The sequence below is a fragment of the Nilaparvata lugens genome, chromosome X (genome assembly GCF_014356525.2).
Source record: "Nilaparvata lugens isolate BPH chromosome X, ASM1435652v1, whole genome shotgun sequence".
NCBI classification, from domain to species: Eukaryota; Metazoa; Arthropoda; class Insecta; order Hemiptera; family Delphacidae; genus Nilaparvata; species Nilaparvata lugens.
The window spans coordinates 64327369-64345383 of record NC_052518.1 but is presented as its reverse complement, the minus strand read 5'-3'; the positions used below and the strand labels follow the sequence as shown (position 1 = coordinate 64345383).

General features: G+C 33.4%; 1 protein-coding gene across 2 annotated transcripts; it reads right to left on the bottom strand.

The window, feature by feature from the left end:
* Positions 1-2138: 2138 nt before the first annotated feature.
* LOC111058893 (eukaryotic translation initiation factor 2D) lies at positions 2139-17806 on the bottom strand. Of its 2 annotated transcripts, none has more exons than XM_022346474.2 (6): positions 17631-17806; positions 13668-14822; positions 8446-8535; positions 7198-7399; positions 5810-5981; positions 2139-2353 (listed from the first exon to the last, which is right to left on the bottom strand). In XM_022346474.2, the coding sequence occupies exons 1-6, from the start codon at positions 17684-17686 to the stop codon at positions 2289-2291; spliced, it is 1740 nt and encodes a 579-aa protein (XP_022202166.1). In that variant the 5' UTR covers positions 17687-17806; the 3' UTR covers positions 2139-2288. The 2 variants fall into 2 exon arrangements, with proteins under 2 accessions (XP_022202166.1, XP_022202167.1); XM_022346475.2 differs by having other exon boundaries at positions 13668-13988; positions 17631-17796.
* Between the last annotated feature and the right edge of the window lie 209 nt (positions 17807-18015).

Sequence of the window (18015 nt, the reverse complement as noted above, 5' to 3'; positions counted from 1 at the left end):
TTCTCTTCGCGGTTCTAAACGATAGACGTACGCGCCTTTTACCTGAATAATTACATTCCAAGTCATACCAGGGTTTGTTTTTTAATTGAAATGACCCGTTATATTCTCTTATCATTGCTAGAAGGCTAGCCGAAAGGGACGGGGGTATGCTAATAACACTCAGTGTTATTCCAACAAGTATATCTGAGACATAGGACAGTATATGCATTATTTTGTCGATTATGAATCTGCTTTTGTTGGTGTACCTCATTATGATCAATGGTGCAAGCTAGGGAAAATCGGAGTAAGTAGAAGAATTATAAGGTTTCTCAGCCAATTGTAGGTACAGCAAAACTGACCTTTCTCTTATGAATAACTCGATTCGATTTGAGAGAGGCGTATTACAGGGCAACTCAATTAATTAGACTACTACTTTTTTATAGTACCTATACTAGTAGGTAACCCGTGCTTCGCAAGGGTCTATTTTAAAACTGCAAATGAAAACTTGACGTAATAAAAAATTCGAAATTTGAAAATAGGCCTATAACCATCCTCGGTTAATGAAGAATCTTTATGCAAAATTTCAAATCAATCAGTCCAGTAGTTCAGACGTGATGATGTGTCAAACATAATTTTCCTACATCACGTACCTGTATGAGCCAGCTCTTTCCATTATTATAGTAAAGATGATGGATAGATGGATGATTTATCAGTATCTTTGAATGAGAATAACTTTTGAACGGTTTGAGAAATCGGTGCGGTTTTGATGCGACAGAAAATCAGTTATTTTTATTCGAATAGGATCCCCAATCATACCTATTATCATCTAGTGTCCCTTTTAAAAGAAATGTTCAGCTGTTTCTATACAACAACTGGAAGCATGAGAAATTGAAAACTTGACGTAATGAAATCTTGGAGAACTGAAAATAGGCATAAATAACCATCCTCGGTTAATGAAGAATCTATATGCAAAATTTCAAATTAATCACACGAACAAACACAACCCTTCTCTCTCTTATTATCTAGATTGCTGACATTGAAGCTTTTTTGGAAAAAAGTGTTCTCAGGTATCCTAATTGATGATGATAGCGATATTCTTATGCTCTTGTATGCTGGTGATATTGTAATTCTGGTAGAAGAGAATCTCTGGTAAGAAGATCTGATATGAGGAATAGAATAACATGTTAAAAGATTCTTTTGATGCTACAGTAGCACAATGAAGCTGAAGGTTGACATCTCCAAAACAAAATAGTTTCACTTTTCCTGGTCTCCTATAAACATTTAAACAAATCGTGTCAAACATTAAAATTTTTGGAAACTTCTCACAAGGTGACTGGTCTGCTATCATTTGCCTGAAATATTTAATCCTTATTCACAATATTGTATCACTAATACAGCTTTCAATACTCTTATGTACATCAGAATCTCATGAATTGGTATCACTAACTGAAATTGGAAAAGGATGTGATGAAGTAATACTTCAATTATTAAAAAGTAATATTCTTTTAATATTTTTTTCCAATACGCCTGTTACTTGTATAATACCTCATGTACCTCAATCTTGTATAATATTTCATAATTTTAAATTGCAGAATAATTTTCTGTTATTTCAGTTGAAGTAACAAAATAAAGGGGAGAGCCAGGGCGAGAAGTGTGGAGCACTAAGCTGCTACCGATTTGGAGAGTCGCTCACCTCACAGGTAACATAAACTGCTAATCCCCCTGTGGTAGTAGGCATATTGTTAAAATAATATTACAACATAGGACAATTCTTATTGATTCTCTTCATGAATTTTTGTGTCATCACTGCATATGTCTATTCTATCTTTATTATCTTGAGATGCGTACAGACTTATGCTCCATGAACATGCGCATTTTGCTTTTCATACGCTGATTCTCTGCTTATTATATCTGCATTTGAACAGGAACAGTAAGACAGAGATATAATGACCATAAAATCAGCTGATAAAAAGTAAAATGTGCGTGCTTTGTCGCAGAATTCTGTTCGCAGCTATATGGAGAACGAATTTGAATTTGATAAATATATTCAAGAAAAATCATGACTTTCATTCGCAAAAACAGAAAGGTTATTAATGGGGAAACTAATAGGGAATTGGTAACAACTTTCTGACTTGTTGACAAAATAATTTCACACTTTCTATTTATACTTATGAAGAAAGAACCATTTATTGGAGATCTCAGTGCACAAATTATTCGGCTATTCCTGCACCAACAGAAATAGTTACAATAATTTTGAAATTACACTGAAAGTTTCTTGAGTGCTGTAATACGCTTAAAATATGAATTTTTTATTTCTTTTTCTTCGGAATGTTCTCCATGCCTCTGATCATTCTTTTTGGGATGTTGTATTTCTCTGAAAAAAATAATAAAAGGCTCAGTTAATAAGATAAGAAAGTATATTTATTCAAAACAGCATTTTCACAATAAACAATTGATATTTTCTCAAAGCCTCTGGTTTCATCAATATATACCAATAAATTAATAGTACAGGATTTTGTTGAATGTTAAACTAAAGTCCAATTCATATTCAAAACAGAAAATTACTGAAACTGACATTAGAAAAGAGATAAATATAAGTTTAGAAAACTAACTAGACCATTTTTTTTATAAAAGTTGAGAAATTTAAAATGATGGTAAGAATGAATATGGAATGTTGATGGAGAAATGATAACAATAAAGAAGGTGAAAGGTTCTTTTGGAATGAAGAGTAAAGTTTTATTAGAATAGATGTATTTAATATGAAGAATGTCTCAACCCCGACAAATCACAAACTTAATTACCAACAAAAGACTGAATCAACCAAGGAAAATGTATTACAAATTTTCAATATGTTCTACAACACAAGTTTAATATATTGCTGCACAGATGACACCTAACAACTATGCAGATACATCGCAAACAGTGTGTGAGAACGGAGTCTCCTGTCACTGAAGCTACAGTTTACTAGGAAATAAAGAAGTATGAACAATGACAATATTGTGTTTTTGCTCGGTCTTCCCCTACCGCGTGATAAATTAAAACAGAATATAAACTACTATAGCTTCAGTGTGAGGAGTCAATTAACACATTCATACTGTCACCTTGGAGTCTAACTAGATGGATCCCTCACATATAGACAACATCTGGAGGGTGTGAGGGATAAACTGAAGACTAACTACTGTTGTGCAGAATTTCTTTGAGAATTTGTAATTTTTTTCACTTGGAACATCCCCAACTAATTGAAATTCCCCATAAGCTTTCTAAAGATATTTCTCTGAGTGAGAATATCTTTAGTTATCCATTCATCTAATTTGCCTAATGTACTTTTTGCTTTGAATTTTTTATCGGGCAACATTTACTAATATGAAATCTTAGAATATCAATTAGTTGCTTATATTTGTAATTTAGGCTACAACTGTTATAAACACTAATCCAATTTTCTTGAAGCACATTCTGCTTCAAACAATGTAAATTTCCTAGTTCACATTGCTGAATTTCCTTCAAAATTTTAATTATTTTAATTGGATTTCGACCCTGCAACTTTAATTCTTACTTGATTGATTTCACCTATTCTCGAGCCATGCTCTGTAAACATAACAATGTCAGTATCCTCTTGTTTAAGAAATACGTCTAGTTTGCCGATAATACTCAATATTCTGATGATAGACATTTAAAACTTCCCTATCATCTTCCCTAAGATGAGCCAATTCATAAGAAAAATTGATTTGTCTTTTCTGCGGATTTTCTGGTCAGAGGAATGCAAACGGCTTTCAATCAACCCTGCCAATCTATTACAAAATATTACTTTGTTACTAATTGACAGTGAACTTAAACAGAACAAAATAACATACAGCTATGAATATTACTTGGTATTGTAGTTCGATGTTTCGTCAAAAGGTAGTGTGGCATTAGTAGCCCACATGAAAACTGTTAGGCAGTTTCAGAACACCACAAACGTTAAAGCCGTTTCAAGCTTGAGCGACGTCTTCGGGCGATGTAGCACGTGTCCCAGCGAGTCAACGCAAGCTATGGACATTTCACACTAACAGATATTTCTAATTATTTTTGTATTTGATCAGAGCTGTGGTATTTTTTAGCTCAAAGCGCAGATATAGAGTGACGGCTACGTTAGAAACCGTAGCTTATTATGTAGCGTCAGCGACGCGACGCGATGCTACGCCGGTTTGAAATGGACTAATTGATTAACATAAGGAGATATATCTTTCAAAAGACGTTGTTCAAGCTACATAAAGCGGTCTGAAACTGCCTGCCAGTGCGTTACTAAGATATTCACTGTCAAAGAGTGAAGACTTTAAATTTTTTGGACCCCTCTTTATGTGCAGTTTGTAATGAATTTTTCAAGAATAAAATGTGGTCAGAGCAGCTTATGGAGTTCATATTACATATGCTTGAATAATAATCACAATGATAATGTATATTCGTTGATTGATCCAGTCTTTTGTAGGTAATTGAGTAAGTGGTTTTTGTTTGTCTTGAACCTTTCATCATAATAAATTAACCTTTCCAAAATCGGGACATTCATTGAGAGAGACTTAGTGTAATAGTTAATAGTAATAGCTAATGATTTAAGAATGAATGGTTTAGTAATATAAACAATAGTTAAAAGTTAAGTTTCCTTGTAGGCTATTGGAAACATGATCACAATGTGATTGTGTGGAATGCAGTAATCAACAATAAGTAAAATTGATTATGAACGGAAAATATAATCTATAAAATGGCGTCCGTCTTTGTCCAGACACTCCTTTATGAGAAATTGATGACAGAGTGTCGTGCAATAGATATCCTTGTCTTACCTGGCGTGAAAAGAACGTTGATGGATAAATATTTGGGTTTTCTGTTTTTATTTGATGTTTTTGTACTAACGACGAATAATCGACTATTTGGTGTGGAATTAGTCAAAACTTCATTATAAACATTATTTTTTTGAGAAAACGCCACTCTCAATTCAGATCGTTATTCAAGATTGCTAAGTGATTTTTATGTAATAATTGAGAAGATAACAGATTAACCTGAATACTGTTTGGTTCCAACAAGCCATACATCTATGCAACTTCTAAGGCAGACCTTCTCTGGACTCCTCATTTTGTTACGTGGAGATTTGGAGTGGAATCTCCAGTTACCGACCTTTCACCTTGAGGCTATTTTTATGAGCTAGCTGAAGGCACGTATATACATAGAAAACGCTTGAAGCCCTGAGTGAAATAATAACATAAGAAATTCGAGCGATACCATGTGTATAACGCTTCAGTGGAGTAGGTACAACTTCTCACAATGTCTAAAGACAGACGCAATTTAACATATGTTATCTTTCGTAATTGATCTATATTTTTCCCCTCCAATTATAAAAATTGCAACATTCAAAGTACACACTGGAAGAAAAAAGTGGCAATTCCGTTAAAAATGAGTGTGTAAAAATGTTGTCATTCGAATAATTAGATAGGAAAAAATTATAGTAAAATTAATGAAAATTTTAAATTAAATTACATTTAAAAAAAATAATAATGTAACTGCTAATTCGAATTATCCATCCTTTATTGTCCAAGTATTTTTGTTGTAAGAGTTTTGCAAAAGTAATGATAGCCACTGATAGAAAACATCCAATATTGAACCAATATGTGCAGGTTTTATTTGTATCCTAATAAAATTACGTTGATTGGGTCGAACATTTAAAAATAAGTGAAAATAGATGGTGAAGGACTTTTTGACGGAACTTGGATTTGAATAAGGCGGAGGGAGAAAATAATAAGTAGCCTATCGAATGAGGTGGAGCAAAAAAGTTGACTTTGAAAATCGAATTCAAAATACTCACCCATGAGTAATTTGGAAACAAACGCAACTTGATTTCCTTGAACCTGCACCTGAGCACCTTTCAAAGATGGAGGATGGTTGATGGTTGTACTTGCCGCAACGCCATGTTGGCATTCTTGGCAAAATTCCTTCATATTTATACCATACAGTTCCAAGTTATTCACAAGAGTTACCTGCAGAATTGAGATAGGATTAATCGCCTTACATAATGATTCATTAACGAAATCAATAATATGCTCTAGCGTAAGCATGCGATATGCTAAGCAGTATAGTTTCTATATGAATATACTGGAAAAATTGATATTTCTTATAATTCTGAGTTTTGAGCAACCTTAGTTCGAGTGCTGTGGACGAGTGGCGGAACCGAATCAATATTACATCAAATTGAAAATCTAGTGTTGGAAAATCACACAAAGAACATTAATTTCAGGATTACATGATCCTACCAAAATAATACGGAATCCACCTAAAAGGTAATTCCTACCGGAATCTAAAAATAGGATCTACCTAAATAATACAAGAGGAAAGAGGTGTGATTGATTTTCAATTGCGAAAACATGTGGCTCAAATAAGAGAAACGCCACATACGCATATAGCTTCTTCAAATATTAGATGTGTGTATACATAGTGATGTAAAATTCCCGGAAATTCAAGATCGAAAAAATATTCCCAGGAAATTCAAGGTATTCGTGATCGACTTCTTTCAAGCTGTTTACGCTGTGGTCGATATTTGCAGTAGCAGAAATTCACGGGGTAGTTTACCGCATTTAACTTGGGATTTTTGCTTAATAATTTATGATCATAAGCCTTTTTGAAAATTATCAAGGTTCTCGTTTGTCTCTTTTCGGAACGCTTTGAGTATAGATCTTAAACTGTCCTGTTCGGTATTCTGTTGATTGCACTTATTACAATTCCATTTATTTCTTGAACTTGTATTTTACTCGGATCACTAAACGAAGGATCCAAGCACAGTAAATGAAAAACGCCAGTACAAGCTGTAAATTTGAGGCTATCCTTAGCCTGGGTCACTGAATTGCACTTTTACAGGTATCTGTCATGTTAAAAAATTAATGCATTCATGTGGATGGAGAAAATCTAATTTGAATAAGCTTCAAATAATTAACATCAAACTCGTTTTTCTTTCGATCATCCCAAATTGGTTTAAATCACACGATTAGATAAGTTGGAAAAAGTGTATTTTTTATTATAATTATTGATTATAATATCATATAATACTTAATCCAACTATTATGCTGATTCGACTTCACAGTAAATAACTTTTTCAAGGTACTTAAGTAACTTATGGCAACCAGTTTCATAGGTTTCTCTCAATTGAAAGTATATTTGAAATAGAAAAGATTCTATTCGTTTGATGCTTATTCAACTTACTTTCTTATTGCAACTTCGAGTGCCCACTTGGATATCAATGGGTGACAATTTGCCTTTGACAAGAGCAGTACTTCTATCAGCTGTGTGCACAGAATAGCAATCACCCAATTTTTTTATGACGGCTTCGTTGAGTTGCGCCCAGTTCACCGAAGATTCTCCTCCTCCAACTATCTTTTTCAGTACACCATCCAACACGATCATCCTGGTTCAAAAATCACAATTTACAAAGTAACAGATACGTGTAGAATTTTTCAATTTAGGCTGGATAAATGTTGTATAAATAATTAAACAGTTTCAGTTCAACAGTTATTTGAGGTTCAGTTCAGTTGGGCATCTTTTTTGAATCCTTTACGACACGATTAAAAGTAAATGGTCTGGAAATCATACCGGATAGAACAAAAAAATCATAACATGCATTGGCAACAGAGCTAAATAGCTGTGAAAATTCAATAAACGATACAGTGGAATTGTGATGAACGTTTGTGATTAACGTCTGAAATATTGTATCAGCACTGGGAGTTTATTGAAAGAAAGGTCCCTGATTTGAACCGTTGTCATTCAAGCAATTTTCACAGGTATTTGGCTCTGTTATCAATGTCATTTCGAAAGTCATAACCCTTATTAATCTGAGATGATTCTACGAAATATAAATACACAACATGACACAGTACACAGACTGCTCAAATTGAAAACACAATTTTCTATTGCGGATGATGGCCACAGGAGCTTTTGCTTGTGCGTGAGTAATGAAAAGTGTGAAGGTGATTTGATGAGATGATCAAACGTCCATACCTACCGGCGGTATTCACACCCACGACCAGGTAGCGCTAGCAGACTGAAGAGTGCAACGCCTTAGTCGTCACGGCTATCCTGGTCGGCAATTTATTTATTATTTATAATAAAAGATTATTATTTATACATTAATTAATTCATTCAGACAATACATACAATACGGGTAGGCTTAAAAACATTCGCCAAAACTACTTTAAACCCTAATTCAACTCAGAGTCTATAAGTTATGTCAAGTTTATGGTTCGAGTCACCATTAATATAAAATTTTCAGACCAATTTCGATCAAATATGACAAATATAATTTGAAGAGCAATTTACTATGGTTTAACCATATCCAATCATCTTTTAGAAAAAAGTAATCGCATTATTTGTTTATGATCCTTAAAGAATCGTTATTGGACAGTCAAGATGCAAAAATAGTAATACAGAAGGTAAAAAGTCATCAAAGAAACCAACCTCTTGTCCTTCGAATCAGCTAGATTCTGCTTCTCCACGTAATCTCTAATGCAATTTCTTACTGATTCCTTAGTGATAACATCTTGTTTTCTGAAATAAAAAGGATTCATAAATAATTATAGAAACGTTCCAGTACCCTTGTTATTTTTTATATAAAACATGACTATATTGACACTTGAGAATGGCATATATGCCCGAAATTAGTCGTGTTTTATAGAAAAATAAAGATTCAATGAGTAAAATATAAAAGATCATATTAAAATAGTTATTTGTGCAACTAGTGTGCAAAGTGACAGTTTGCTGCACCGAAAGAAACGTTTACGCCCGAGCCGTAGGCGAGGGCGGAATGGCTTCTTGAGTGCAGCAGAGGAACTTTGCTCACGTATTTCACATTAAACTTTTCCTACAGTTACCATTGAATATGAAAAATGAATAATTATGGGTAAAATGATGGCTGAAATCCATCAAATGTTTGTGTGTGTGATGCTGTTATTAATAACAACCTTAACTCATTTAAAAATTAATAATCTAATTGAAGTTGAAAATTCTCAGCCAAAATTCTCATTTTTATTCATTCAAGAATCAGAAAAAATACAGATAAAACAAAAAATTCACATTCAGCATACACGCCAGCAGCTTGTTGGCTGAAATGAGCTGCAAAATGGCTGAACACAACACGATGGCTGAACCGACAAGCGCGCGACCTAGCGGGAAGAATCGGGAAGAAACCTAAGTTTGTTTCATCCAGCTAAAAAATTACTGAAACACGATTCAGAAATTTAGACTTTTGCTCAAATTACCGAGAAAAATGCTCAATGTAAGCTGAGAAATATTTATAAAAATAACATAGACAACAGAGAATATTTATTGTAGTATTGTTATGTTTTTTATTATTTCTATTTATATGAATATCGAACAGTAATCATTTAACCTCAAAATTCGAATTTTATAATGTATATTTTGCTACTTTTCTCACTTCTTGCAGTTGAAATATTAATAATTATTATTGATAATTATTATCAATAGAAAAGAACTATTATTTATTATTAAATGATGAGAATTTGTAAATGATGATTATTTAATTATGATTTAGATGAACATTATTCTTGTTTTGGATTTCTAGATTGGGATTTTATCATAAATGTAGGGTAGCCATTGAAATGATTCTCATCTAAATCTAACCACAGTCATTGTTACCAACTTAATTTTTGTTTTCGTGCACTAAACCTCCATTTAACCCACCAACTATTTTGTGTTGCCATGTTGCAAATCTGGAGTGCAGAAAAGATTTTTCCCGCACTAGAGCGGAAAAGTGAATCTTTGCGTTCTGTAATCAGTGCAGGAATCGTCACTTTTCAAGGTAACTGAAGGAAAAATTTAGTGTAACACACTACTAGTATGCACTCGTGCTTTGCATCGGAACTCCTTTGTTGTATTTGTAATTTTATCCAATAGAAGTGTAACCGCCCCCAGATGAGGGTAGAATGAAGAGATCTCTAAAATACTAAAGGGCGAGTCATGGGACCTTATCAATGAAGGAAATTATATTTTAAAAGGTACCATCCCACACATGTTTTTAACATGTATTTAAAATGTTATTAAAGTAACAAACCTCACCAAAATAAACATTTAGTCATTGAAATGAGCTCAAAGAATTATGTTGTTCGAAAAAGAAAGTTGTAAAACGAAAATAAACAGAAGTTAGAAAGTGAGTTGGGGGAGTCTTATTTCGAAATATAAGATATCCTACATCAATAACAAACTTTTGGTTTCTATTCAAATTGTAATAGTTATTTGTGCAACTAGTGAAAGAAAGAAACGTTCACGCACGAGCCGTAGGCGAGGGCGGAATGGTTTCTTGAGTGCAGCAGAGGAACTTTGCGCACGTATTTCACATTAAATTTTCCTACAGTAACCATTGAATATGAGAAGTGGTTGATTATGGGTGAAATGGTGGCTGAAATCCATCAAATGTTTGTCTGTGTAATTTTGTTATTAATAACAACTTTAATTTATTTTAAACTTGATAATTAATAATCGATAATTTATTCAAATTAAAAATAAAATAAATCCAATTAATTTGAAAATTTGAATAATTTTGAGTAAATCTTAATTTCTAAATAATTTTTCAACCAATCAATTTATGAATGAAAATAATATTATCTGAAATAATGAATAATTCATAATATTAAAAATGTATAATTTAACGAGTTCTCATTTTTATTTATTTGAAAATCAGAAAAATATAGATAGAACAAATTCGCATTCAAAATACACGCCAACACCTCATTGGGATGGCTGCAAGATAATATGCAAAGTATTAAGAGTACGCAAAGTAATACTTTGCGCACTAGACCGGAAAAGTGATTCTTTGCGTTCTGTTATCAGTGCAGGAATGGTCACTTTTCAAGGTAACTGTAGGAAAAATTTATTTTATCATTTAAACTACTAGAATTTCAACAACAAATTGAAACATTCTATTACATATTCTATAAGGCAAGAAAACTATCATTAAAATTTTGTCAATAATTTTCGTCTGAAATGCTAACTTTACGAAGGACTATTACAACTTTATAATAATAGGGACTCGGCCATTCAAGGGTTTTTAGCATGAGCTAGAAAATTTAATGGCACTCGCTATCTAAGATTAATTATCCCATTTTGATTTGGACTTGTCACTACAGTAGTATGCTCTCACTAATCTTCAGCAATCACACATTCACTTCAAGTAATTAACAAACTACTTTAACATATTCTACGGAGAAAATAATACACATTGGCAAATTTAAACAATAAAAATATTTAACAAAACGTTAATTTTGAGCCCTCTAGGCCCGAGGCTACCTCTCCGACCGTGGCTTAATTGGGACTGCTCATTTCCACGCAAATTATTTTCCCCTTCCACCAACGAGACAACGGTCCACGTGGAGACGAGCATAATTCCGTGGGGAAGGAAAATAATGCAAGTTTGAAATATTCCCAAATACTTTTCCATCGCTAATGGGAATACAGTTCTGTGAGAATACTTCAACCCTGCATAAAAGATGACTCTTCCCGGACGCAAGTTAGCAGAATCTTAATGTGAGAGAATAATTTTTCAACAGAAAAATTTATTTCTCACGATAAAAATTCATACAGAAAATTCAACTACAAAGTCTCATCATTGTTAAAGTCCTATTTCTACTTTTTTTTAAATTAACTCAATGAATAAATTTATTTCAATATCATAATCATTACAAAAGTGCTTCATTTACATTTTATATGTTACTATTACAATGTTACTTCGTTATTAGTTGATTTTTGGTCTTCAATTTCCTTATTTTTTATTATCATTTTTATCTTAATTCTAATGTTCAGTACATTTTTTAACATTATTATTCTTCTTCATTCAATTTCTATTACTCGCAATTCGGGCAGAGCAGCCTCCTGCAACCCCATGGAATAGGTAGCAGCCTCCGCGCTTCGCAGAAGCCTCCCATTAGGTATAATTCTTTTTCTAATTTTAATCATTTTATATACCCATTTTAAACAAATAATGTATTCTTTCCATTTTTTGCAGTTTATTATCATTTCTGGAAAAAGTTTGTTATTTATTTTTTATTATTCATCTTCCATGAAAGCTGATAACTAATATTGTTGGGAGTTTACAAAAAAAAAAAAAACGTCAACCGGTCAGGTATCGAACCGGTCTGGGATTTCGTTGTTGACTAGTATTCTTCTTGAGATCGGGAACGGAAGATGTTAAATTTGATTATTTTAAATACGTCATCAAAAGAGCTGTTCTACAGATGAAATACCTCGACCATGTGTTCTTTTGAATGGACGGATTTATCTGCCTACCAACCTCATGCATGAGAGGGAGGTAACGAAGTTCATTTTTTCCAAGGTTTTTTTTTTCAATGACCTCCTACTATAGTGAGGTCCACGTTATAATAACAGTATTTGATCAACTTTGATTTGGCTATCCTTGTCTATTATTCGACAAAGCCGGTGGTACTATCCTTTTCTAGGTCCACAACAATGCCAATTATGTTTTTGACAGTGTAGAAATATAATTAATTAATGCAGAGAATCGGCATCGCTATTCTTTTATCTTTATCCACTGCCATTATAACGTAGACCTCACTATAGTCTCCCAGAAGGAGACTCATGCCAGTATGTTGAAAGAGTTTATGAATGAATATCAAGGGTATTAATTTGTAATAAAAACTGTCAAGCCATTATTGAGAAAATTGTTGTCATTTAACAAAATCCATTTTTCTTGAGAATCTTGCGGAGCACTTGCAAATTTCCCAGAAATGACTCATGTCAGTTGATAGAGCTAATAAATGACCAGCCAGCTAGTCTCACAGGAAGGCGACTCTTGCTAGTATATTGATAGAGCTTGTAAATGACTATCCAGGGTATGAAATTAAAAAAAAAAATCGTTGGAGCCCTTTTAAAGAAAATCGCGAAAAACATGGTTTTTTACTTATTATCCGCCATTTTGTATTGAATTTCTTATTGTCGGATCCTCATGGTATAAGGATTTTAAGTTTTAAATTTCAAGTCAATAAGTAAACTATGAATGGAGTTATCGTGTTCACAGACACACATACACACAGAGAGACCAAAACCCAAGTCTTTGGATTCAGGGGACCTTGAAACCTATGGAAAATTCAAGTTTGGGTACCATAAAATGTTTTAGCAATTAAAATGTTAAAGCAATACTTTCCTTACCTATGGTAGTATGGCAGTAGGTAGAGCAAGGTAAGTAATAACAAGGATACTAGTAATTTCCTATAGCCCTATTGAAATAACTTATTAGGTTTCATAAATACGATTTAATTGTGCAAATACATGATTGCACATGAAAAGGAACTACTGGAAGTATTTATCGATAGATTACAATTTGTTTGTTGGTAATTGATAAATTTATATTTTCTTACATGATCGAATACAGTGGATGAGATGTAATACGTTATGTCAATAATCAAAGCAAACTTTGAAAAAATTGAATTTCAGAAAATTCACGACGAAAAGGCAAGAACGATACATGAGGATGGATTTCATTTTGCTCATCCATTAACTAGTACAATCCGTGAATCAGAAAAACTCCAAAGATTCGAAAAGGTGTAGGTTCGCTTTCAAACAAACCTTTAAATAACAATAGGACTTCTGTCGCCATGAATTGGAAAGCAAAAAAATAAGATGAATAAAGAACTGAGTTCGAGAGTACTTACTTGTAAAGGTAAAGCGAGAACAAAGGGAGAGTGGAAGCATTCACACAGTATTTCTCCTCTACTCTCAGAGTTGTTGTTGCTTGTTCATTTTCACTGGGTTTCTTGTCTTCTTCGGCAATATGACTGTATGTCTTTGAAAAAGTTTTCAGATATTCGTGATCATTATTGATAGATGATATCACTAAAACTCCTTTGGAAACGGTCTCCAATTTAATAAGTTGCAGGCTTTCCATTTCTTCCAAAAATGAAGAAAGCTTTTTATATTTTGTTTTCTTCAATTCGAGCGTTTTTCCTTCAGGACAAGCTGCTAATAAGTGCAATCTGAAAAAGTTGCTAGTCAATAGAGGCAAGCTGAATTTTTTAGCGCCTGCTTTCAAACATTTCAAAAAACAGTACATCAGTAGCTCATTCATTTGTTCTTCAATATTGTGAGATTCGTCAGTTGTGGATGGCTGACTTTGTTCGACTGTTATGTCGTCACTATTGGAATGGCCGGATTCATCTGGCTTCTCACTACTTGCAACTAGCGAATCACTATGATCAACCGAATCGGATGACATGGCTGAGCTATCTGTCACATTAATATTCAACATTTCAGTAGCTTCATAGAGTTTTTCCTCAACACTAAGTTCCTTGATGAAGGGAATAGGAAGAAGAGTTTCATAACTTGATAGATGATCGCCATAGAAATGAAATATTGAGACACACTTTCCTCGTTTATTGGACATGTACATGTCGGAACTGGATAAGGCAGTTACTCCAATAGCCATAGGAGCTCTGTTGTTTTTCAAAGTGACACAGACCGAGGAGCCTTTATCTAGATTGCCATAGGAACTGGGAGTGATCGGTTCAGATACAAGTACGCCGGGAAGCATGAGGTCAGCTCCACCAGCTATGAACGAGAACACTTCAGGATGTGTGCAGAATGATGGTAGTAATTCAGGCACCTCCCATAGCATGTAGATTGTTGGATACATAACATCTGAAACTTCAAATACCAATGGTATCTTTTGAACGCAATAAACATTGACTGTGTCATCACTATGAGTACTGATCTTCAGACAGAATACATTCTCTTTGTTTGGTATCAGTTGACAAAGTTTGTCATGGGACAAACAAGGGAATCTATTCAAAATATCCAAACGGAATCTCTTTCTGTAACAGAGAAAAGAAAACAAACATTGAAAAGAAAGTCTGAATTCAATTCTTCCTTCCACTTCTATCAACCAAATAATTAAAGCGTCATTAATCAAAGGAAAATTTGACAAATGGAATAACCTGAATACAATACTTGTAAGTAAACGATTGTCTGTAGCCCTGTAACTTGAAAAAAATGATCTGTCGAAGCTGAAGGCTAAATTGAAATAAATTTGTGATGATGGAGATGATCAAATCAGATTCTACACCAATCGACTGATTAAAATGTAGAGAAGTATCTAGAAGCGGGTAGTCACCAATTAATAGCAATAGAAGAAAAGGTATAAGTTGTAGCGACACTTAACTACTGTTATTAAATTTCATCCCTTTGGTCACCTAGTTTTATTCGATTAAAACTTTCCCATTAGGAAGAAGAGAAATTGATATATTTTTATTGGTCAATGAGTTTGATGTTCGTGGGATATTCCCTGCACAAGATTATTCAAGTTTTCTTTCACATAGGTCAGACATTGAAGTTCAAAAATAGAAGGTAATGTTAATATTTATAATTCTTTGAAGCTCTCTTTAAATTGAGCGCGTTTTGGCAGACCACAAATATGCCCGATTGACTTCCTTTGGATTCGAAATAGTTAAGAGCTACATGCCATTGATCCCTGCAGTACATGAGACAAGAGTGACTGGATGTGAGCAAATTAGACTACTATTAGAACGTAAACACTGACACATGTCCTTAACTGTCTTAATATAAATATTCCTCTATTGAGCTTTTCAGGGGTATAATCAATGTGCCTGGACCAACTCAAACAATTGTCTAGAGTGAATCTCGGAGATTTAGCTTCTTTGGTATTCAGAACGGACACATCAGGTATTTTTCACTTTTTTAGTTTTCACAATTTTTTTTTTAAACACTTCAAATAAATTTTCTGTGACAACTGTCAATTCACTGTTTAACACTCAAAACTCAAATGCAAAAGGAAAAACTAATCTCACCAAACCCATCCTAACCAAACCTTACTAGTGCGTGGGGACAAACAACTCCACCACCGCCGTCTCAAAGAAATATAGTCCAGTCAGAATAGAACTTTATAAACATAATTCATATAATACAGAAAAGAGAAAAAGAAAACTCATTCACAAAAACACCTCGTTTGAAGAATGAATTCAAAATAACATAATATGTTCTCTTTCGACAAAGTAAAAAAGTTCTTTAGGCTTGGCCGAAGCCGTCAGCCTAGTTCAGATTTTTTAATATATTATTTGGGTACATAAGAGAAGTCCAGAACCAATTTCTTCATGCAAAATTTCCTTGTGCAAGATACAGAGTGTCCCAAAAACCTAGTATTTTCCAGTTTTCTGCTAAATCTGCCAAATCTCGTGATCAGACAGAAAAATTTGCTCTCACCTTTTTTTTAGATTATAAAATTCTGAATAAAATAAGATCATTCGGAACTCTCTATCTCCAACGAGTAGGCCTACTGAGTTATGACTTTTCAAAAATTAGTGAAATTTGAAGAAAAAAATCAACTTTGATGAATTTTAGTTTTTCATCAACAATATCTTCCGATTTTTACCATCTAGATGTATAATTCAAAATCCCTCTGGGCGTATTTTTGCGCTCTACAATCTGAGATCATTTAGAGAGCTCTATCTCATATAGATTTCCAGGTACACCTGACAACAATGGTCCTTGTATTGTGAAAAACACCTAATTTTCAGCTTCAAACATCATCACCAACTACATTGTCCTCACATTGATATTGAGGACTAAAAATTGAAAATGAGCCGAAAATATGAGGTTTTTGGGCCACCCTGTATCTAGCACAAGGAAATTTTGCATGAAGAAATTGGTTCTGGACTTCTCTTATGTACCCAAATAATATATTAAAAAATCAGAACTACAATATAAATTGCGTGCACCAATGTATATAGTGACTGGACTAATAGTGGATGCGCTGATTGCGCTCTTCACAATCGTTAGTTATATCTTCTCTTAAACTGGAACTCAGCCAGGTAGCCAGGGAAGGTCGGCCTTTTTCACACCAAATCTAGGTATGGTCACTTTTATTTGATCACTAGTAGGCCTATTTCACTTTTACACGTTGTAACACTTTTTAAAATATTGTGTTTCAACATAAAATCTTAAACTTTCTCATCCTTGAACCTCGTGCTCTCTAAATATTTTACTCTACAACCAACACAATCCATTTTGAAATAACTTGGTTCAACAGTTTTAAACAAACTTTATTGATTAAAATATAAACTACAATTTATTTTTCTTGATGAAGAGCAACCATAATTACATAAGGAATAATGATCATAATTATTACATACAGAATGGTCTCTTCTGCATTTATAATTTACATTTTCCTAATTTTTTTTATAAAATTGATCTAGGCAACCACATGATTGTCCAATCATAATCTACCATTAGAAGTCTCCTAGTAAAATCTCAAATCTTGAACCTTGCTGGAATTCACGCACAAGTTTGAGTTGCACCACCTCTCAATTGACTGAGTCACCTCTTGTGAAGCAGCATTCAGGTAAATCTCTGTTGGCGTGCTCAGAAACACACACAGATCGTCAGCAAAAATATAACTCTTAGCTGGAGGGTCAACTATAGTTGGAAGATCATTAATTTGGATTAGGAATAGTATTGGTCCTAATATTGACTGGGATTCTGATCCATTGAATGCAACTTTCTGAAAACGATTGCTGAGATATGATTCAATTAACTTATCCTTATGGATAATTGTATACAATATACTTAGGTTGTGCAAGTTTGTATTTATATTGAAGTTTTCTTACCTGGATGAACCTTTCAATTGAGTATTATGTTTAATTTTAAAAGGTTTCTTGAACATGTTTTATCGTTTCTAGTATCACAAAAATTCAGACAGCAGTAATAATTTGAAACAGTCAATAAAATTTAAAGGTTAACTATTTGGTCTATTTCAACATTAATCACAAACCCATCTCGGTCTTACACAGCACCGTAATGCACATGCGCAGGTAACGTTTTCTCCATTCCATTCAATCAGTTCATTGTGATGACGGTTACCGAGCACTGTGACTTGAGCTGATACTGGCAGCGAACAGTTACACTATATTAGATCTCTACTCAAAACCTACTCGATATTATTATTATTATTATTATTATTATTATTATTATTTTATCCATAGGGGAACAGAA

What these genes read in the sequence shown, in the direction of transcription:
- LOC111058893 (XM_022346474.2), bottom strand. Translation starts at nt 17,686, where the DNA reads ATGTTCAAGAAACCTTTTAAAATTAAACATAATACTCAATTGAAAGGT. An exon ending in CTCGAAGTTGCAATAAGAAA is followed by an intron (nt 5,982 to 7,197) that starts GTAAGTTGAATA and finishes TCAATTCTGCAG; the next exon opens with GTAACTCTTGTGAATAACTT. An exon ending in TGTTTCCAAATTACTCATGG is followed by an intron (nt 2,354 to 5,809) that starts GTGAGTATTTTG and finishes TATTTTTTTCAG; the next exon opens with AGAAATACAACATCCCAAAA.